Below are 22,316 nucleotides of genomic sequence, written 5' to 3' on the forward strand. Positions count from 1 at the left end.
CGAGCTTGTCATTGTTTCCGCTTCCACCTCAGAGAAGCCTCACGCCTCCTCATATCTCATTTGAGTGTGTGTGTGTGCGTGTGTTTATTTTGCACTAAAATCGCTGCAGTACTTGTAGTTTGAGCAGCCCGGAGCTCGAGGAGAGTTTTTCTTTTCATAACAATGGGGGACATCGAGGCTCCCAGCTCGAACCGGCCGCCCCAGGCTGTCCTGAAGTCTATTCTTCCCAGCAAAGAGTTCGTCACATCCAGGAAAGGAATGCTGCTTATTGCTGAAGTGGTAAGAAATGACCCGATGAGCCAGGCCAGCAAATTTGAGCGCCAGTGGACCGTTGTTTCACCAAAGGCGCAGAGTTGTGGGTAGTTTCTGGCGGTTGTTGCAGACACTGGACTGTGTTGCTTTCAGCGCACATTCAGAAATAACTTTAAAAGCTTGGTTAACTGTCATTTTGGGTTCACTCGGTTTCCGTTAGGTCTCCTTTAGAAACGGGAAGAACAGTAAGTTTAAAGCAGTCGTGAGACAAGCTTAGGAAACTCTGACTGACTTTATACTGGATCATACTGGTTTGGATGGACACGCGGTGAAAAGCCTGAGGTAACCACTGTTGCGCTGTCAGTGATCCAAGTAAACCACGGTGTAATTCCAGGCTCTCTTTTGTGCACAATTCATTTCAAGTTCAAATCCACGTGTATTGAGAAGAACTTGGGTTTTTATTGTCGATTTCAACAAACCAAATACTGAAAAGCTGTCTGCGCCATGGTGTTAGTGTGAGATTACCAGCATCGCGAGTTATTTGTGGGAAGGGTCTTCTCGCTGCAAACCATCAAACTGTGTCATGTGACATTGGGCTCATGCTGGGCTGTGAGTGAGCAGTTATCTTCCCCGCAGTCACATCCTTTACTGTATGTCGCCTGGAGCACAGCTCTACACAACCACACAAAGCGCAGTCTCTTTACTGCTGCTTCACAGCGTGGAATGGCCTATAACCCACGTTAAACAAGACCCAGATAGTAGTGTGCAAAAGTCTTTAGCCAACCCTAATATCTTTATATTTCCTATATTCTTGAAGGAGCCAGAATTTGTTGTGACCAGTAGTGCCAGGCTTGTTAAAGGTCTTTTAAAGTTTTTCTTTGGACAGCCCCAGTAGTTGAACATTTTCAGATAATTTATTTTACTTAAGCCACATAATACTCAGCCAAGAACCAGTTGTATCTTTAGCATCTTTGTTATTAGCAGCCTGTTGCAAAAATACATTTGTTTCGATTTCTGTGGTCGAATCTTTAATAATGCCAACGATAAGACAGCTTGATAGAGATAAAATTATACTTTTTTGCACAAACAAGGTGATTCTCACAGAACTATTGGCTGAAAGCTTGGCATGATGTGCAGTGTGTCCTTAAAAAAATCTCAGAAAACTGGACAAGTGGTGGACAAATGAAAAGAGCGAGGTATGGCAAATCATGCAAGAGGTGGACTGAAAATCAGTGGCAACAGGTCTGATGTAGTGTTATTACCAAACTTGACATTTATGGTTGTATATATGGAGGAGGGGAGGAGAGAGGTACAACAGTGAGTGTCTGTGAAACAAAGTGGAGGCTCTGTCATGGTTTGGGGCTGATGTTGGAGAACCTGACCAAATTGGTGGAATTATGAACAGAGAAAAGTACCATTAGATTTTGATCCACCATCTGCAAAGCTTGTGATTGGCAACACCTTCATAGTTCAGCATGACGATCACCCCAAAACACACTGCCAGTGCATTAAAATCATACCTGGATAGGAAAACAGACAATGAGACACTATCAGTCCTGGATTGGCCTCGCAGAGCCTGGATCTCAACATTATTGAAGCCGTGTGGGATCATCTTCACAGAGAACAGAAAAAAAGCCAGCCAACATCCAAAGACTTAAAGAAATGACAAGAAAGCTTGCCTAAGAGAGTTCAGCCTGTTCTTAGAGTAAAGGTGGCCATATCAAATATTAACCTTCAGGCTTGTTAGAATTGCACAAACTCTGTTTTTGCCTTACATACTGTATTTCCATCTAAATCACATTTTCCTAGCAAAATATAAAGAAATCAAGGGCAACACAAGACTTTTGTCAACAGTAGAAGTCAGAAGTGTGTCCTACTTGGACTGTAGGTGAGATACCACGCCTGGTTTCTATCTCTGGGAGATATCTGGGACTCTCCACCATTTGACCTTAGAACTGAAGAAGCTACTCGGATGAGAGGTGAAACGTCTTCAAGTAACTTAAAGAAGTCCAGACGCTTTTCTTTGCAAGCTCCTTTGACTACGATGACCTGGATGACTGAGAACCTTCACAGACACGCCTGGTTTAGGCTTATTTTAGGAAATTTGTGATATACTATGCAGCACTTCTGTTCAGTGAGTCCATCTAACATTCCTAAACTTTTCATAAGTGAAGCGTGTCAGTGCATCTCGCTGTATGTGAGTGGTATGCTTTGCAGGATTTTCAAGATTTTGAAATCTGTTTCTTATACTTTCCAACTCTTTGCTTATTTGATTTTTTGAAGCATCTGTTTAAATGCCAAACAGTTAAAAATGTTTTCTCCTTCACCTCAGCACCATAAACAATAATCCACCGGTATAAAAATGAGGGACAAGTCTGAATGAAGGGTGGCCTTTTCAAATGTTACGTTTTTATCTCAGTGTTAAAGGTATGATACGAGGTATGAAGCTAAATTAATTTGCTTTAAGTTGCTGTGTAAGCTAAACGTCCTTGCAGTAGTTGGGAAACCTTTGAATGAACTCGCACATCTGTGTGCGATTGTCTTTCTGATTAAAAAGATTTCAAATAATACGACACAAGTCCCCAGTCGCTGAACTCAAATGTTACACATGAGGCTTCTAAAGAAAATAGATCATACCATAATACCACTGTTGCGCTGCTTGGACGTATTAGGCAGGCTCATATATGCATCTGCTGAGCATGCAATACCGTACATAGTGTGTCAGACCACTGTGTCTTTCTGTGTAACCACAGGGTCTACATTTAATGTGCAGTAAAAGACAGGACTGTGTAGTGTTTGACATGTTTCCAAAATGCAAACAAGCTGTTAATAAGAGGCACGTGTTGAGGCAAAGTGTGCCACCTTAAAGTGAGGTGATAGACTAAACTAAAAATCTAAAGATTGTGAGGCTTCTCAGCTCGGTACGTAATGCATGATGGATGTTTTTGAGAGGTTACAAGCCCAGATTCACACTCACAGGAAATAAATGTCTTCCATAAATATCTCATGGCATATTTGAATAATTCTTCTTCTTGAATGTTGTCAGTGTTTAGAATGAAACTGGCCAGTATAGGTTGGAAAAGATTTGTTAATTGATAATCTATTAATCAGTGTCTTTTTCCCAGTGATTCTTTTTAATTTAACTGTAACGTTTCTTTTTAATTAGTTTTACATAATTATAATCGAAACAATAATTTTTTTTCTTTTTTACTGACACGAGTCCAGCCACACTGTAACAGAATATATTCAAAACTTCACTGTTAAGTGTTGCCTTACAGGAAAGTTTTACATCGCTCGGTAGCAGCGTTTTTATAGAACGGCAGCTGCAGGAGTTTGGGTTTAGTCAGACAGAGTTCCTATGATCAGGCTAGTGTGGGATAACTGACTGAGACAAAGACAAGATGGCCGTGGCTGTTTGAGATTACAGCGTCTGGGCTCGCCTTCATTTGTGCTGATGTGGTGTGTCCAGCTCTTTCAGTGGGGAGCTTCAAAGACAAGGCGGGCTCGGCCGTCTCGTCTTTGTGATTAATAAAACCAATAAAACATTTTCCTTTATTTTAGCTGCGTTTGTTTTGTGGATGTTTGCACAAGCATACATGTGTGAGGCTTACAGAGAAGGGTGACGGAGGAGAAGCCTGTGTGAATAGCTTTTAACAGCTGTATCTCCTTACAGGAAGTGGGCCTGAAGCTGTAATTCACACAGACTAACAGCTTCGGGGCACTGCTACAGTTCATTATTTAGATCTGACTTGCAGAATCCTACTTAGAAATAACTCCACACCATCTGCTGTCTTAAACTTTTTATTTCAAATGCCAAAGAGTTGTCTTATTTTCTATTTCTCTTTGTTTTGTCTTGCTCTTTTTAGGGTCTGTCCTTTATATCATTCGTGTGCTTCGCTGGATCCTCGGCAGCAGCATTTGTGACCGTCCCCCTGCTGGCATTCCTGGCTTCTCTCTTCTTGCTGTTTGGTTACTCCACCAAATTCAACGAGAGGTTTAAAGGTTTCTGCTGGCCTCTAACGGTGAGAGCAGCTGTTTCAGAAAGAACCTTGAAACTTTGCCCCGCATGATCTTGCGGCGCTAAATGGAGAAATTAGTCGTGTAGTGTTTGATTGTGTCTCTGAATCAGCTCCGGTGTTTTTCTCTCAAAGGATTTCATTAGATGCGTGACTGCCTCCATTATCTTTTTCATCATCTCAATAATGGCAGTGTCCAGATACTCAGACGGTTCCTCAAAGGCTGCTGGGGTAACGCTGTCATCATCATCAGCATAGTCCATAACTGAATACATTTGTCATTGTATTCACATTGTATTTGCCTCTTTTTGCAGATATTTGGGTTCATCGCCACCATTGTTTTTGCCGTAGATTTTTATTTCATTTTTAATGAGCTGGCCAGTTTCTTGAAACAAGGAGGGGAGTCCAACGAGGAACCGTCAAGACAGCAAGGTAACAAAGTCACCTCATGTACATATAAGTATATGTTTAATGTAGTTTCATAACAGGAGAGAAATAGGTAAAAATAAAATTAGTTTTTATGCAGGCTCTGAGTACAGGTCCATTCACCGGCCACTTTATTAGTTACACCTTGGTAGTTGTGTTTTGGACCCTCTTCTTTCTTCTTTGTGGCAAATGCTTGAAGCATCCATCAGAAGATGGACACTGTGGTTATAAAGGGATGGAAATGATCAGCAATAATACTTGATAATATTTGTAATTCTAAGTAGAGTTATTATAGTTCCATTTTCTAGTTAGTCTTTATTTCATTTCATTTTGACTTTTTGCTTTTAATTCAGTCTCAATCCAGTTACTTTCCAGAGTTGAACTTCTTGTTTCAGTTTAGCTTTTATTGTTATAAAATAATGAAAACACTTAACGGTTTGAAAGCAGTTGACTCACAGTCTTGTAGACAACCTGAATCTCAGTGAACATATCCATCATCGCCTCATCAGTCAAGTTTATTTTTAGTTTTTTCACATCTAGTTTTAGTTTTTAGTTTAGTTTTAGTAAACTATAATGAACTTGCTGCTAATTGTGCCAAGAAAATATCTCCCACACCATTACAGATCCAGCACCAGCCTAAATCGTTGATTCCAGGCAGGATGAGTCCATGCTTTCATGTTGTGTAGAGACTTATGAGACCAGGCAGCATTTTTCTAATCTTATATTGTACAATTTTGGTGGTCCAGTGTCAACTGTAGCATCAGTTTCCAGTTCTTAGCTGACAGGAGTGATACCCAGTGTGGTCACCTGACCTTTGGCATCAATCAGAATCAGAATCAGAATACTTTATTGATCCCTGGGGGAAATTATTTTTTGTTACAGTGCTCCATTATAAACAAACATTAACAAGACAGACAATACGCTAACAACAAGGCATTTTCAGCCAAAGGATATTTTCTCTTTTTTTGAACCATTTTCTGTAAAACCTAGGGATGATCTAAATAAATACCAACAACCATAGCACATTCAGAGTCACTTAAATCAACTTCCACCTCACTGTGAAGGTTAGCAGGTCACCTTGACAGTGGGTTGCCCCCATGTGATTGAACAGGTGTACCTAATAAAGTGGCCAGTGAGAGTATGTGCCTTGGAGTGATTATTGTTGCGACTGTTTGCCACTAAATAAATAAAACTGAATTGAACTGAACTGAATGACACACCTGGACCTGTAAACTGTTCAGGTAAACATGCTTTTAATTGCATGATTAAAAATGCCACTTTTCATGCTTTCAATGCCATAACTGAAGTATTTTGTTTCCACACTGAGGTGGCGGCACACATTCAGAGATGGATCATTTATAAACTTCACTTTGATGTCTGATCCCACTGTGCAAAGCATTTTGTGCAAAGCATGAACCAACCCTTTCAACAAAAAAGTTTCATTTCATTCCTCAAAGCGTGCACTCTGTTAATGAAAACAAAACTGGCACCCTTAGACAGTTCTCTATGTTCAAAAGATAAAAAATGCCTTTCTCCAAGTGCACCACGTTTTGTGCGCTTGTTATTTTCTTCCTTATTGATGTAGTTCGTCCACAGAAAGTGCACCCAGAGAAGTGACACTCCGTCTGACGCAGGGTTTTCTTCTCTTTTTTTGTTTTGTAGATGAATTTTCAGACTCTGACTCAGACTGAAACTGTGGGGATCTTTGGCAGAAGATGTGTGATCATGCAGTCTAAACCTTTGTAGTAAAAATCAACACTGCCGAGCAGATATTTGCAAACACCTGCCTGGTTTTTGTGCAACAGAGTTACAGAAGGACACTGTGTATCAAGGTCAGACTCATTGTTGGTCAGTTTCAAGTCGTCGAACACGAACAAAGAAGGTTTTAGTGCAATTCACACATTAGAAAAAATACTTTTTAAACTGACGCATCAAACACGCCAGCCTTCTGTTTTATTGGTTGTTACACAAAGTTTATAAAACATGTTCTTTTCTTTTTTCACGTTCAAGTTTACTTCCAGTGTCTTAGATCATTTGACAAAAATGTAAGAGCTACTATCACTCCAACACTTTCCTGAAGCTGTGAAACTGTTTCTGCTCATGTTATGAAGAAGCAGTTATTAACATCAAAATGTGCGTGCATTATGTCTAAATCAGGGGAAAATGCTCTAGCCCTGTTTACATGTTTGCACACTAGAACACTGCAAAATGCCTTATTGAACAAATGTTTACCAATGTACTAATAATGTAATGATGCTGTAACAGGAATTCAGACCAGGAGGCCTGCTTAATTATCCTTTATTAAATTGACAGCATTATGTTTATAACCCTGTTTCCTATAAAGTTTGCACACTGTGTAAAATGCAAAGATATACAAATCATTTAAACCCTATATTTAATTTTAAGCATCAGATGCTGCTTTCAGAATTCTTCTTATTTACTCAAAAGCTGTAGGTTTATTTAGAGATTGATTACAGCAAAGCTTTTCCTAAAAAAACTGTAAAGGGGGCGTGTTTACAACTCAGCTGCGTTGCATCTGCTCTGTAGTCTGTTAAAAGGGACCTAAGGAGTCAACTTGCTATGCTTTTGGAGATAAATTGCTTTCCCTTTGTTACTTTCCCTTTGTTACTTTCCCTTTGTTACTTTCAGAAGCTTAACAACTCCTTTGTTGTATTTTTGTTTTCTAGTGCTCCAAATGTTTTTAATAGATGTCAGATCTGGTTTACAAGCAGGCCAGCTCACCAACCAGAATCTTTTAATAATGGATTGCATTTATATAGCGCTTTTCAAGGCACCCAAAGCGCTTTACAATTCCACTATTCATTCACTCTCACATTCACACACTGGTGGAGGCAAGCTACAGTTGTAGACTGACAGAGGCAAGGCTGCCATATCGCGCCATCCTCCCCTCTGGCCCAAGGACACAACGACCAGGACAGAGAGCCCGGGGAATGAACCGGCGACTTTCCGGTTACAGACGCTTCCCAACCCCCTGAGCCACAGTCACCCCTATTTTAATATGTATGTACAGAATGTGTTTTGGCCTAGTCTCGCTTAGTAATGCACGGCAATACCTGACACAGCTGGATGGAAGAATGTGTTGCTCCAAAACCTGATTTATTGTTCAGCATAAATGATGCCTTCACAGATGTGCAACTATACCACTAGGGGAGCCCATAGGCCTGCCCCAGGCTCCCTTTTGACTTTATTTTTCCGATTGACTTGAGTCTATATTAAATGAACTATGCTTATAGAATGCAGAAACATTTTTTGCCGCTTGTTTGAATGTTTTTTTCTTACTTTGTGTGCTAAATTTTTGATTATTAGTGTCTACCCAAAGCCCATGCATCGATTTCCATTATAGAACTAAGGATCACAAACATTCGGTACTGGTTTCCAGCCTTGTCCAGATTTCTCTCTATCAGGTGAACCCCTTCCTAACTTTACTTCTGAAAGACTCAGTTTCTCTGGGATGCTCTTTTCATATATCATGTTACTAATTAACCTAATGTGTTGAGCACCAAATTTCTTTCTGGATTGCACAAATTTACAACATTTTGCCGTCTATTGTTGCCCCTGTAATGACAGCTTTGTAACATTTTACTGGCATCAAACTCAAAATGAGCTCACGTAAAAAAAAGTTGTTTTTACCCTTCTAAATTAAATAAAGCTAATTTTGGCTCGTGCCTTATTTAAGAGTGGTTGCCAGAGCACGTAGCAACGCATGCTTGATTTGGTAGGTCTCTTTTTGTTTTTTTTCTTGTTGTAACCTCGAAGGGTTTGTGTCTCCTCCTTTTCAGAGTTTGAATGAGCTACAATCAGTTTCATTCTAATTTTATTCACATTTTTCACAGTGTTTTGACATTTTAGGAAACAAAGTTATAAAAAATTTTGTAGCCTATATTACAAGAAGAGAATGGTTGGCTGGTTACAACCTCTGTCCAACTGTGGTAGATTTATAAAAGCCTATTTTACAATCTGAGGATAACCTTTGTTTATCTTATGTTTATTTCCTCATATGAGTTTCTGTGATGTGCTTGAAGACATTAGAAATCATGCTACTTTGACACACTTACTAAGGTAACACACTTTGTCAAGTTCCTGCTCTTTTTTTGTTTGTGTGCTATTTCTTCATATGTGCATATGTGTGTGCAGTTCATTAAAACCATTTAATGCAGTATTACTTTGAGAAATTCTAAATATCTGCTATATAAATCATTGCATGTTTGTTTTTTTTATTTGCATGTGTGATGTATGATTTCTCTCCATCCACTGCCACTACTGACAAATTAGATGCACTAGAACGCCACAGTGACTGTTAACGAGTGCTACAACAGCACTGAATTAAAAACAAATGACTGGGAATTGGCCACCATGGCATTTCCCGCATTTTTCAGTGCATCGAGTACGGTAAAAACTTTTATGGATCTGTTACAGCTGTAGCTTCATGTTTTAAAGTTGAGTGGAAATAAATGAACAAAATGAGAAAAAGACCTTGCAGGTCTATGCAAAATAAGAGCTACGATTTAATGAACCCACCTGCAATGATGTTATAGATTATGCCCTGTGAAAAGCAAGAATGTCAAACTCATTTTATATTGTGGGCCACATAGAGTTCACTTTGATCTTATGTGGGTTGGATCAGTGAAATTCCAGTTTCTCTGAGTAAAAAGTGTAACTGTGGATTCATTGAAATATCAACACAAACATAAGCAATTTAAAAATTATGTCTCAGTTTTTCTACATGGTAAAGAAATGCTGTTGTAGTAAATAAAAGAAGTCGTTCAGCACGACTCTTCAAGCTTAAATTGTAAGAAATAAGGTGTAAAATTACAGAAATCTGTAATTTAATTACTTTGGTGTAATGTGACTGGCCATGGGTTGGAAAAACTGTAAACTGTGTTCTTCTTCACATTGTCCAAAGTCATCCAGCGGGCCTGACTGGGGTCTTTGCTGGGCAAATTCCGGCCACCAGACCTTATGTTTGACACCCTTAGCATAAACCTTAACTTTAAACATGCTTAAAAGGTAACACGGGTACAGACATTGTGAAAGTGTACATTTCAAACATTCCCAAATGGTTTTAAATGATTTATTCTTTCCAAGAAGTAGGAGAACCTTCAGTTTATTTGAAACATTCAAACAACATCCCCACACAGTACCATTTTATAAACGGGTACCTTTGCAAAACCAGTGTAGATGTATGTTGCCTGCTTGTTTATTTTTTGTTTGGTTTTGGATTTTTTTTTGCAAAAAAAAAGTTTGAATAAAAACCTGTCTTCATTTCAATAAATGTCAATATAAACCAGTGTGAAGTCTCCACACTTCTTCGTGATCGGATCATTGTTTGCCGTTTATGTCACGACCTGCAAACCAGCAGAAAACCTTTTCTTTCTCATAAATACAAATTTCGTAACATATTGCAGCACAGTCGTACACAGAGAGAGCTGCAGCTTGATAAGCGTTTGACAAATATGGTCGGTTTATATGACCAAATAGCATAATGCAATAGCGTGATTTTGTTGCTGTACAAATTCTTAAGTGAACATGGTAATAGTATTACTCAAAAACAAATCCATCAAAGTAAGTTACACACACATAAATACGAACAAGATTGTCTTCTCATACGTCTATGTCAATCACCAAACCAAGAGAAACAGCATTAAAACATAAGTTACTTAAAATCTAAGAAATGCCTGGTTAATCAAGCATCTTCAGGGCATTTATTAGTCTTAATTTAAAAAAAAAAAATCCACAGTCAAATACATTTCTGGTCCTTCACTTATAAACACACTAATGTAAAATCATCTGACTATGCACCCGATCCACTGACTCAACAAAAAGATACATTTCATATAAAGACCAGAAGAGGGGGCCATAGTCAACTTGCCCGAAGAAGGTTCAGGTCTTAACTATAGTGTACATTAAAAGAAGATCAGATGCTAAATAAGTAGACAAAGGTTTAACTTCCTGTTTACTTCAGGTGCACTGACCAACTGAAAAATATTAAAGAGAAATCAGTATTGGATGGATGGGCTTTGCGGAGGCTGCTATAAGGGTAATGAAGGATAGGGATATCATAATACATGAAATGTGGGATAATATCATTGTAGATACATATACAAACATTTCAATCAACCACAGATTTGCTAAATGTACCATGTTTCCACCCCACAGACTCATCAAGTCTAATATTTAGAAAGGCATTAGGAAACACAGTGTTTAGGTCGAGGCACCCTGTGATTTTTTTTTTGTAATATAGGAGGGTCAGTACCTGAGAAGCAGTGTATAGGCTAATGACATTGGTCTCAACCACGCCATCTACTGATGTTTGCTTTAAAATTAATCTCACTGATGTACTTTTAAGATTTGTGTTACCTGAAGTGTTGGATGTGTGCAAAATTAAGATACGGATTACCTTATCATTGCTTGATATAACCTCCTCCAGGCTCACAGTGTAGGCCTAACACACATCTATAAGGAAAACTTTTTAAGCTCTGCTAAAAATTATGTTCCTGTTATTGTGTCAAACCAACTGGATGCATTAACTGCAAGTTATTTTTTCCCCATTTTAAGTGTTGTGGACTAATGTAGTGCATGTAATCTGCACTTACTCCATAAATGCTGACAGCAAATGCAGTATGGCAATAGTGGCTAAAAGTAAGATTTGTAAGATTAGCCAAGACAAGGACAAGGAGACTTTCATGAGAGCATGTATAATTAAAAAATTAAATGTCAGGCTTGCTCAAAGGTAGAAGGTAAAAGCTGTGAGAAAGAACAATGAAGTCATGGTTGGACTGCAGGTTAGGGTTTGTTGCTGGTCCACTGGTTTCCTCATTTCATGATCACATTTATTACCACAGACTTCAGCGGCATGACATAAGCAGACTGTACAAAAGCTGACCTTGTTTTACTGGACTTCATTCACAGTGAAAGACAAAGCGTGCTCAAAAGTCAACACATATACCGGAGCCAGAGTAGGTGCACAGCTGGGGAGAAGTCAGGCTTTCTTTTTGTAGCCTTTCAGGGGAAGTTATCCTTCAAAATGCTTTAGAAAAACATGTAGATGAAGGGTTTTACAAAGCACACCGTCAAATGTGACCCGGGTTTTCTACTTAAGTGTTTATGTGTCAGCAGGAGCAGCCAGGACGGCTGCTGAACAAAGCCACGGAGCCTCATTCACAGCTGAAGTGTTGTGATGAGAAGTCAAAAGCGTGCGGTGAGCCGAAGGTGGCTGTCTCACTGGAGTGGAAATACTGTTCTGAAGGCAGAGCTGTTTCCATTAGAGTCAGCTGCTGGTAGCATGGCTTTCTCTTAGTCTTCCTGATTGTCTGCCAGCACTCATGCAAGCTCAGGTCGTGGCTCCACCTCGCCACGCGATGCCGTGCGTGCCCGAATGTAATCGCTGGCCTGAGCCACCCCCTGACACCCAGCGCCACGGCGCCACTTCCGCACTGCCAGGAAGGTGTTTATTCCGTACACGACAGTCACCAGGAAGCCAAAAATCTGCACACAGGTGGAAACGGGAAGCAGAACCATTTACGTGTCAACAAATGTCAAAGCTATGTGATTACAGCTCAATAAGCTGATGAGGTTGTCTGATATATCAAAACTTCTACAAGTGCATAAATTAGTGTAATTAAACACATATACAGAACTGTGCAGTGGTAGGAAATTTAGCAGGCTTATTTAGCAGCCTGGTCAGTAAGAAACAAAATCTATGGACATCATCAGTCAGTGATGCTGCAGTAAAGTAAGGCACAAAAATAGCATCCATATCTACACACGTTTATGCTTCCTTTGTTATAGATCTAGGCAGGATGCCACTGGATGAAGTTCAAAGAGTCAGTACTCACCACTGCTGCTATTTCAGCTCCAGTGTTGTGATTGATGCAAGCAAGCACGAGAGATGACAAGAAGAAAAACAGGGTGCTGGCACCTGTGTTAACGAGGTCCTACAGGAAGACAAAAACAAAGATCACAGCTCTGAATTAGTGATGTTATATAAGACTGGGATCACCTGTGATTTAAATCAACAACAATGAAATGTTGAACACAGGATGTTTTCAGTACCTGGCAGTTTTGGGCAATGCTAAAATAACATATGAAGTAAATGTATATTTTGATAAAGTACATTTTAACATGGTATGTTCCCCAGTGTTTGAATTTATTGGAATGCATTCACGTGTCGTCTACGGCTCCACAGGTCCTCTTTGGTTTTCTCTGTTACGAACTTTGAATTCTTGTTGTTTTTTAGCGTTCTGTTGGTTCTCAGATTATTCATTACTGTTTATTTTTGAGTACTAGTTCCTTGTTTCAGTTTATAAGTATTTTCATGAGTATTCTGCATTAGTCTAAGGAGCTTGGAAAGAAAAGCGTCTGGACTTCTTTAAGTTTCCTTGAAGACGTTTCACCTCTCATCCGAGAAGCTTCTTCAGTTCTAAGAGCAACTGGTGGAGAGTCCCAGATTTTAAGTCCCCAAGAGATGGACCCCCTATTGATCCTCTACCTAATCACATGAGCCAAGGTGTGAAAAAGGGTGTAAGTCACAATCAACCAGGGTTTCGGGTGAACCCATTGTGAAACCTAGCTCCACCCTATCATGTGATTTCCTGAGGTCAGATGGCCCAGGATGTGAGTGGGCGTTAAGGCGTCTGGGAAGGAATCTCAAAACTGGATTATAGATGACAGACAGTTGGTGTCGTAAACCACCACCTCTGTTCAAAGATGGTCGCTCACAGTGGACATAAATGGCTTCTTTCACTCCTCTTTCAAACCATCTGTCTTCTCTGTCCAAAATGTAAACATTAGCATCCTCAAAAGAGTGACCTTTATCCTTTAGATGCAGATGGACCGCCGAGTATTGTCCCGTCAAGGTGGCTCTTCTATGTTGTGCCATGCGTTTATGAAGTGGCTGTTTGGTCTCTCCAATGTAGAAGTCTGAGCATTTCCCGCTACACTGTACATCATACACTAAGTTGTTAAGTTTGTGTTTAGGAGTTTTATCTTTGAGATGAACCAGGTTTTGTCTGAGTGTGTGGCTGGGCCTAAAGTACACTGGGATGTCATGCTTGGAGAACTCGCCCGAGTTTCAAGCTCCTTAGACTACGATGACCTGGATGACCGAGAACCTTCACAGACATATTCTGCATTAGCTTTTTGTTCTGTTAATCCTTCCCTTGTGGCCCTTTATGTCAAGTCGGTCATCTCTGTGTAGTTACTTCCCGTTTTTCTTTGGTAGTCTTTTGTAACCTGTGCTTTTACATTGAGTTCTACTTCCCTTGTCTCATCATCCTGATTTGTTCCTCCTGTGTTCCCCATCTATTTTCCCTTCACTGACAGATGACAGGCTCAGTTCTACAAATTTGACACAGAGAGGCACAAGGGCAAGACTAATAAAAGAATAGACTATACAAAATAAACCTAAAACAGAATAATCATGAAAATAACCAGAAACTAAAAGAAAAGAATTAGGACTCAAGATATTTAGAAACATGGACAACAAGAATAAACAACAATGAACAACCTGCGAACCAACAGAACGTTAAATAATAACAAGAATTCAAAGTTCGTGACAGAAAACCATTGATCCAAAACTCCCTTGTTTTTCCAAGAGTAGTTGATGATTCATTTGGAGTTATTCTTTGGTGCTCCTTGTCTTCTTGTCTGTTTTTTAACCTCATGTTGGGAAGAATTGTACGGTCATGGTAAAAAGAAAGTACACCCCCTATCAGTTCTAAGGTTTTACATATCAGGACATATTTCTTTCTTTCCATGTCTTGAATACAACCTGAGCTGAATGACAGCACATGACACACGACATCATCATGTCATTATTTATTTAGCAGAAACCAAGCCAAAACGGGAAATCGGTGCAAGCAAGTCGCCATGATTCAGTAGCTTGTAGAACCAGTTTTAGCAGCAATAACTTGAAGTAATCATTTTCTGCATGACTTCATCAGTCTCTCACATCGTTGTGGAAGAATTCTGGCCTGCTCTCCTTTGCTTCAGTTCATTGAGGTTTGTGGGCATTTGTTTATGCGACGGCTCTGTTATGGTCCAGCCACAGCATTTCAGTCTTGACTTTCTTTTTGCAATTTCTCTGAGAATGGCACAGTCTGACTTTGGGATGAATTTGCCTGGATGTCCACTTCTGGGAAGACCATCGGCTGTCTTACCTGTTACCACTTATGAATAATCTTTGTCATTGTGAATGATGGACTTTAAATTTGTTGGATTATTTGGCCTTTCCAGATTGCTGGGCAGCTTCTCTGAGATCATTGCTGATCTCTTTCCCCCTGAACGCTCCAGGCCAGCAAACTGCCAAAACCACTGCTTTCATAGACCCTCTTAATCCCCATGGAAAGGGTGTGCCTAGTTTTTTTTTGTTTTGTTTTAGTTTGTTTACATGCTGCTTCTGCATTTGGCTCAGTTTTTTTGTTTAATAAATAATGACTCAGTGTAATCTTGATAGATAAAACCTTAGAATTAAAAGAGTGTGTTCTTTCTTTCACCATAATTGTACCTGCTATTTATTTCTACACAACATCATTAGGATACTTGTTATTTTGGCTATTTCTAGACTTGGTAATAAGAAGGCAGAATTCCTGAACTTCCCTCTTGACATCCTTCCTCTTAGACCAACCTTGGGTTATAATAACAAATAAAAAATATCCACTCCTGGTGTTTTAACATAAAACTTCAATTTAATCCACTTAAAGCACTCACGGCAACAAATATCCTACAGCTGCCTCTTGCTTTTACATTTAAATAACTTTTAAAACAACAAAAATACATTTTAAATCACAGCACAACATGTTTGTTACCCCAAAGCACACCACTGAAATAACAAACTAATGTAATGTGAGCTCAAGATAAAACTGAGCTGTCTGAAAGCTGCTGCCAGTGATGTGCATTAGTTAAACCCCACAAGACTAATTAAAAAAAAACTGGCACAATGTAGCCTCCTATTAGTCTAAGGACTGAGCACATTGTGGCTGATGTTGTATACTGAACAAACAGAGCTTGTTTGCACTCTTCTAACCAGTCAGACTGCATCCTGGTGCTCCATATCTAAAAACCGCAGGAGAGCAAAGAAGCCAACAGCACATATTTTTTTAAAAGCCACCTAGCACCTCATTCATTCAATTCAAACAAACACTCAGTCCACACATATAACTAACTCCATCCCCCACGTTTTTACACATAGGAAGTAATGTGAAAGAGACAGTTGCTTTTCAAGTACCGCTCTCCTGTTCTTGGCACGCCAAACTGTGGGGAGGGGGTTAATATTGAAGGGCTCAGCGTGGCTGGGGCACGGCCCTCGTGATCAGAGGCGTGATTATAATCATTGCAGACATGGTCTCTCATATGACACGCATGGACCATACAATAGCAAAGTTAAAAAGGCTAGGTGGTCGCAGACTTACACACATGTGCATGCACATACCTCAGCAGGGCATAAAAAGTGAGATAATGTGCCACTGATCTCGTGGTTTAATCAGTAACATAAATACAGAACCATATCTCTACATGTTAACTGGGAAAGTCAATGAACACCACAGTTATGATCTTAACCTTCGACCGTAATCTTAAACCCACTTCAAAGGTGCACACTCAGCGTACTGCAAACACTGCTCACATTACTCACGCACTCCCATCCAGCTTGTCAAACTGGTTAAACGAGACACAACCAACCAGATATTCCTGTTCCATTGTGCTCTTTCGTGTGCACAAACGATTTTGCACGTTTTCATGATGCCAGTTCAATCCCACAGTCAGTTCAGTTGTTTCTCAGCCTCTCTGCTTTACCTTCGCCCAAAAGTCACAAATCACACATGTGATTATATTCTTTCCTGAATTTTCCCATATAGGTCCAATAGAAAAATGCGCATGTAAACAACTAGCATGGAATTTCACAGCCTATGAAAAATTTAAAGTCTCCATCTCGAAAGTTGCGCTCTATCTGACCAGCAATAATGGTAATCGCCTGAATGCAAACATTTTACCAGGAAAAGAAAAGAATAAAGTGGGATTCCAAGTGACTGTTGTCTCTACAGTGCTGTTTGGAAATGCTGTGTAACAGCTTACTGTAGTGGAACAACTCAGCATCCAGTTGTGGGCTTCCACCCTGAACTACTTACTTCATTCATGCTGTGATGAGATACTCTCTGTTCTCAGAACAAAACAACCAGAAAATACTGGGCGTACTGGCAGGGCAATCGAACGGCCGCTCTCCCTCCAACGAGAGAATAACAACACTATTATCTGTCTCTCCCTTTGTGTCTTTAGTTTTGCCTCATTTCTGTCCCAGAATCCCCCTAGTATGACCCACAGCTATTTGGCTGTAAATGAGGAAAACAATGGACCGAATTATCTGCCTTCAAAAACTAAATCCTCGAGTTTAATTTAATCACCTAAAGTTACAGAGTAGCTTTACAAAAGAGTCCTAGGACTGCATTCATTTCCATTTGGAAGAAGGGTAATGGGGTCAAGGCCTGTGTTTCCCCCTCTGTGCTGCCAAAGTCATCACAGAGGGGGAAGTGGAGGAGATGGGATCGTATAGCACGTAATTGTTAGATTAAGAACCCTTCTACTGAGAGTTTGTAGTTGGGAAACAGAAAAGTCAGCAGAAGGTTTAACAGTTGGTTAACACTGTGAAATGCTCACTCGTGGTAAAATTCCCAGGGGACCAATGTGACCGGAGCAGCTTTGACTACGATAGACATAAACAGCGTGTGGCTGAGCCCACACCGTGGAGTGCGTCCAAGGAACGTGGGCTCGTTAGCTAAGCAGTTTGGAGTGAGAGCAAACACTGTTAAATCTGCAAAGTAACACATTCGGTAAACCTTTGTTTGCAACATTTTGCTAACCAAAAAAGTCCTTCATATTTGACAAATTCACCTTTATTCTTTTGCATAACAGCATAAAGCCCAGCAACACCAGTGTGCCAAACCACAGGCCATCAAACTCCAACCTCTTTGCGTGAACCCAATGCCAACTCCTGAGCTCAGGCTTAAGCACACAAACACACAGTGTACATGCTAATTAAACATTTCATTATTTAACCATTAATCTCCTAAATGGAATAATAATAACCAGGCAGAAGTGACAGGAGAAACGCCAACAGGCTTAAGACGAAAAAGAACAGGCAGTCTTGAAAAGAGCAAACAGAAGGATTTTGGATTATATGGACAGTAATGGTTACAGGTATCTGGTAAAAGTTCCTAAATCAGCACTCTTAAATTAGCCCTGGCCTCTATGGGACTGTAAAAAGCTTTCGTTCGGTGTTACTCTGCCAAAAGCAGACGCCAAAGGCACACCCTCTCTTCATGTTTGAGGTGGAATACTGTACTAAGGATACCGTAGAGCAATCTGATAGCTGTGGTTAGATCTGAACATCTGGCTTAGCATCCACATCTTTACTACAGTATGTACTGTAAGCTGGAAGTATGGTCAAAGAAGTTTCTTCTACACGTGTCTGTAAAAGACACTTGGCTGCAGATCAGAACTCACCACCAACTGCTTGTCAGGCAAACAGTGAGAGGCAGCCAGTATCTCCTGGAGAATACCCACAAGCTCATTTGCTTACAGCTGACAGTGCACATCCTGGTAGTAACATGGAAAATGTAATGACTTTGTGCTAGATTTTATTCTAGTGCTAAATACAGAACAATATTCAACAAATAGAAGTTCAAGAAAAGCTTGTTTCAATTTCTTACTTTAGAAAGAAACTAAGTTTAAATGCTTTGTTTAAATAATAAGCTTAAATCTCCTTGCATAAAAGCTAAAACAGAACAATCATCAAGAAGATTTAAAAAAAGTAAATCCGTTGGGCATCTTTCTTTGCCTTTAGACAACGATTCTGATGGCAAAAGAACCAAACGGGACAGGCAAAAAAAAAAAGGCAAAAAGGAAAATCACTGCCTGGCTAATATTAGCTAACCTGGCTGATATTAGCTAACCTGGCTGATATTAGCTAACCTGGCTAATATTAGCTAACCTGGCTGATATTAGCTATTGGTAGAGCCTGACTGATGTAAGGTTTTTTAAACTGATATTGATGGCAGACAGCCACCATGCGTTTGTGTATTTTTATTATTATGAATGTTTATTTTCAGTCAAGCAAAAAAATGTGATTTATCAGCTGATATTTTTTTCTCTTAGGAAACAAAACAAACAGATTTCACTAATATTTGCTATGTGTATCTATTTGTGAGTCCTTACTAAGATTACACAACAATCCTGTTTAAAAACGAATCTTGTTTTAATAGTATGATTTGCTCTGTATAGTTTTTATTATCATTTATTGGCTGAGCAGGCTGAGTAAATCAGCTGATACCCACTATTTACCAATATACTGGAATGTGCATTTCTAAATAACATTTCTAATTAAAAAAGTAGAGATGGGAGAAATACCCTCCAACGATGGTGTGAGTGTTACTGTTGTTGTAGTTTGTCCACCAGAGGGAACTCTGGTGGCAAGTCATGTTTGGATTAACAGAAACACGACAACCATCTGATCCTAGCATCTAAACCAGTAATCCACGACTTGTCGTTATAATAAAACAGGATCATTTTTAACCCACACTGCCATATCACTGTAGTAAAGACTCATAAATAACTGCACTTAAACAACTTTTAAGAAATGTTTGTGTTTTGTGTCTGAAAGAAAGAAATATCAGCTGCTATATCAGACTTTTAAAAACAAATATCAGTATTGGTGAATCATATATCTGTCAGGTTCTAGTGAAAGTAAACATAATAACAAGAGACACATCAAGCCATGCCAGCCTCTCTGTATTTTACTGCTGCTTAACAGCTAAACTGAGTTAAATGCTAACAAGTCTATTATAGCCTCTTAAAATGATAACAGCTCCTTAAATAGAGCTAAAAAAAAACAAAACGTACAGGGAGTCTTTACTGCTGCTAATGTAGATAAAATTAATAACTGTACTGGTCACTGGTCTCAAGAAGAGTAAAAAAACAAAGCTTATAAATTTAATGCCATGTAAACTTTTACCTGGACCACTGCATTATTATCATAAGGTGAGCATATCGATAGATTTACACGTGCAGCTAAGCATTAAATTGTAAGCCAGACTGTCACTAAATATGACGAGAATAATGCAAAATTACTGCTGTGTAAACCAGTAAGGTTTCAGAGGGCAAATTTAAACCCTGCTCTTCTAAAATGTCACGCTGCCTGATTTTAAATTGATTTTTTTTTTAGGATTAACTTCTATATTTGGGAAGGCCTGAAAATGCACAAGCCTCAGGGAAGCCTTCAGGAGTACGATGACCTCTGATGCTGAGGAGTGTTTTGACTCTGCTATCAGCCACAAGGACATGACAACCGATTGTAGATAGTGAACAGACATAACATCTTTCCATATCTGGAGAGTAAGGGGGTTCATGTGTGAGATTAGAACTTTAAAACCGGATGCCGATGCCGGCTGTAATGCGTGCATGAAGATGAAATTTCATAGTGAATTTATCTAAATGCTGTACTATTCATCTGTATCTCCTGAGGAATTATCTCTCCTCAACGGCAATCCTAGTATCATCATAAACTGCATTAACATTAGTCATCCTGTTCTTTTATTTAGAGGTTCAGCAATACATTAGTATACATGAGTTATGTTAACACTCTGTAGTGTGGACGTACCGTGAGGCTCCAGTTTACGTGGGGCACCTTGGTGTGGATGTTGAGGCAGAAGATCAGGAGGAGGACTCCTGTCACCACAAGAGCACTGCAGCTGACAAACTCAAAGAAGTAGACCCCTCCGCAGGGGGAACACATCATGATAGTTTCTATGCAGATGAAGCCGATGAGTGAAAGGACCTGAAGTGAGAGGGAAGACGACAGGAGAGACAAGAGTTAAGATAAGATACAAATAAGATACACTTTGTTTATTCCACAGGTTGGGAACAGCTTATCTCAATAAAACAAATACAATATCACAAAATCAAATAGCCTGGAAAGATAAAGAATGGAAAAACTTAACAGAAAACTGAAAAAGTGCAGTGTTCAAATGAGCTTAATAAGAGACATCTAACAGAGAAATGCAGGTATCGTGGTGTGAGATGGTAAAGATTTTCTGTATATGTCCTTGTGGCAGCAAAGCTGAACCAGATGTTAGAGGAGGTCTTTAGCTGGTGCAGAGGGTGGTCAGGGTCTATCAACATCTGTTCACCACAGCCACAGTCATGCTGATGACCTCTGCATTGTTAACTGGGGAATCCAAATACTGTATTGATTCAAACTGGATCCAAACAAGAACTGTAACGATGGGAGAAAATTCCCCCGACAAGCGATATGGACACAATCCCACAGCTAAAAGTTCAGTATTCAGGCCATAGACAAACTCCTTTACAGTACTGCACAGGACTACGCCGTCTTTACTTATAACTAGTGCACTGATTGCACATTTTATCTTATTATGTGCAGCAAGGAGGTGCTTTGGTTAGCATTGTCACCTTATTGCAAGAAAGCTTCTAATTCAAAGCACGGCTGGGGACTATGTGTAATTTGCAAGTTCTTTACCAAAATACCAGCATTTATATGTTAAGACTTCACTTTATAATCCATCGTTTCTGCACGCCAAAGACAACTGCTGGTTCTAAATTTGGCTATGGATGACAGGTAGATAAAGTGCTCATATATCATAAAGCACTGCACAAATTTATGTTTAAAGGTAGTCTCAAGCACTTTGAGTGCTACTATATCACATTTACCACTCTGAAAAAAATCCTGCAGCCAGGTACAGTCACACTGTCCAGGAAGCATGAGTGTGGTGGTAATAGTGCAGGGATATATTGAGTATATTATGCCAACAACAGGTTAGATAATTCACTGGCTGATTAGTGAATCATCTCTAAAAACTAAAAACTAGGTCAGCATGAGCAGTCTGCATGCATTATCCTAGAATGGAGTTCATTATTCAGTCTCTTTTCTGAATAACTGTGGGATCCGTCAGACCTTTGACAAAATATGTCTGACCTTCATTTCTGAAGCTTGGACAAATCTGACAGTGAGTCTTACCAGCGACGCCAGTTAACAAATGATACGCCAGCACATTAAATACAAAGTATATAAAAACTTAAAATATATACATGCTTAGTCAGTATATTGAATATAAGCATAAAGAATACTGTAAGTTATTTCTGTAAGATTATGGGATTGAAATGTCAAACTTTCCAGTTCATAAAGCGATTGTCCTATGAATAGACCAGAGTCTGTGATCCCATGAGTTCTGGTCCTGGCAGTTTGTGAAGATGCCCGCTTCCAGCCAACAGCCATCAACAAACCACAGTATGGGAAGAATTCTGCTACTTAGGTGTTCTTCTGCCATCTAGACCCCGACAAAACCACACACAGATTGCCGACTGCCTAGGAGCAGTCCAAAACCAAGAGGCATAGCAGAACCATGAAAATGCAACATAACACCGACCTGAAGTAGCTAAGAATCAGTTTTCTAATTTTATGCAAACTGCAAAGGCCAGTTTTGCATGAGCAGATGTGAAGGATGTGATAAGAGACTCCAGTTTTCCTTTCTCTTTCATTTACAAATGTTACCCCTGAAAGTCTACGCAATGTTAGTGAAACTTCACTCAAGGTCA

At 39.6% G+C, this 22,316-nt stretch overlaps 2 protein-coding genes across 2 annotated transcripts in view; one reads left to right on the plus strand and one right to left on the minus strand.

The window, feature by feature from the left end:
* Positions 1–10,005, plus strand: LOC146393848 (CKLF-like MARVEL transmembrane domain-containing protein 3). Its single transcript, XM_084936243.1, has 5 exons — positions 1–279; positions 4,119–4,274; positions 4,404–4,499; positions 4,583–4,700; positions 6,357–10,005. Exons 1-5 carry the CDS (start codon positions 163–165, stop codon positions 6,383–6,385), a joined length of 516 nt encoding a protein of 171 aa, XP_084792369.1. The 5' UTR covers positions 1–162; the 3' UTR covers positions 6,386–10,005.
* The window catches only part of cmtm4 (CKLF-like MARVEL transmembrane domain containing 4), a 20,437-nt gene continuing 7,924 nt past the window's right edge, over positions 9,804–22,316 (minus strand). Inside the window, exons 2-4 of the mRNA XM_084936232.1 lie at positions 20,362–20,538; positions 12,551–12,649; positions 9,804–12,200 (exon numbers count right to left, since the gene is read on the minus strand). Of these exons, the coding sequence (XP_084792358.1) occupies positions 12,036–12,200; positions 12,551–12,649; positions 20,362–20,538 (441 nt within the window). The 3' untranslated portion in view covers positions 9,804–12,035. The remainder of the gene's footprint in view (positions 12,201–12,550; positions 12,650–20,361; positions 20,539–22,316) is intronic.

The sequence above is a fragment of the Perissodus microlepis genome, chromosome 1, assembly GCF_051167445.1.
Source record: "Perissodus microlepis isolate ML-2025 ecotype Zambia chromosome 1, ASM5116744v1, whole genome shotgun sequence".
Classification (NCBI taxonomy): Eukaryota; Metazoa; Chordata; class Actinopteri; order Cichliformes; family Cichlidae; genus Perissodus; species Perissodus microlepis.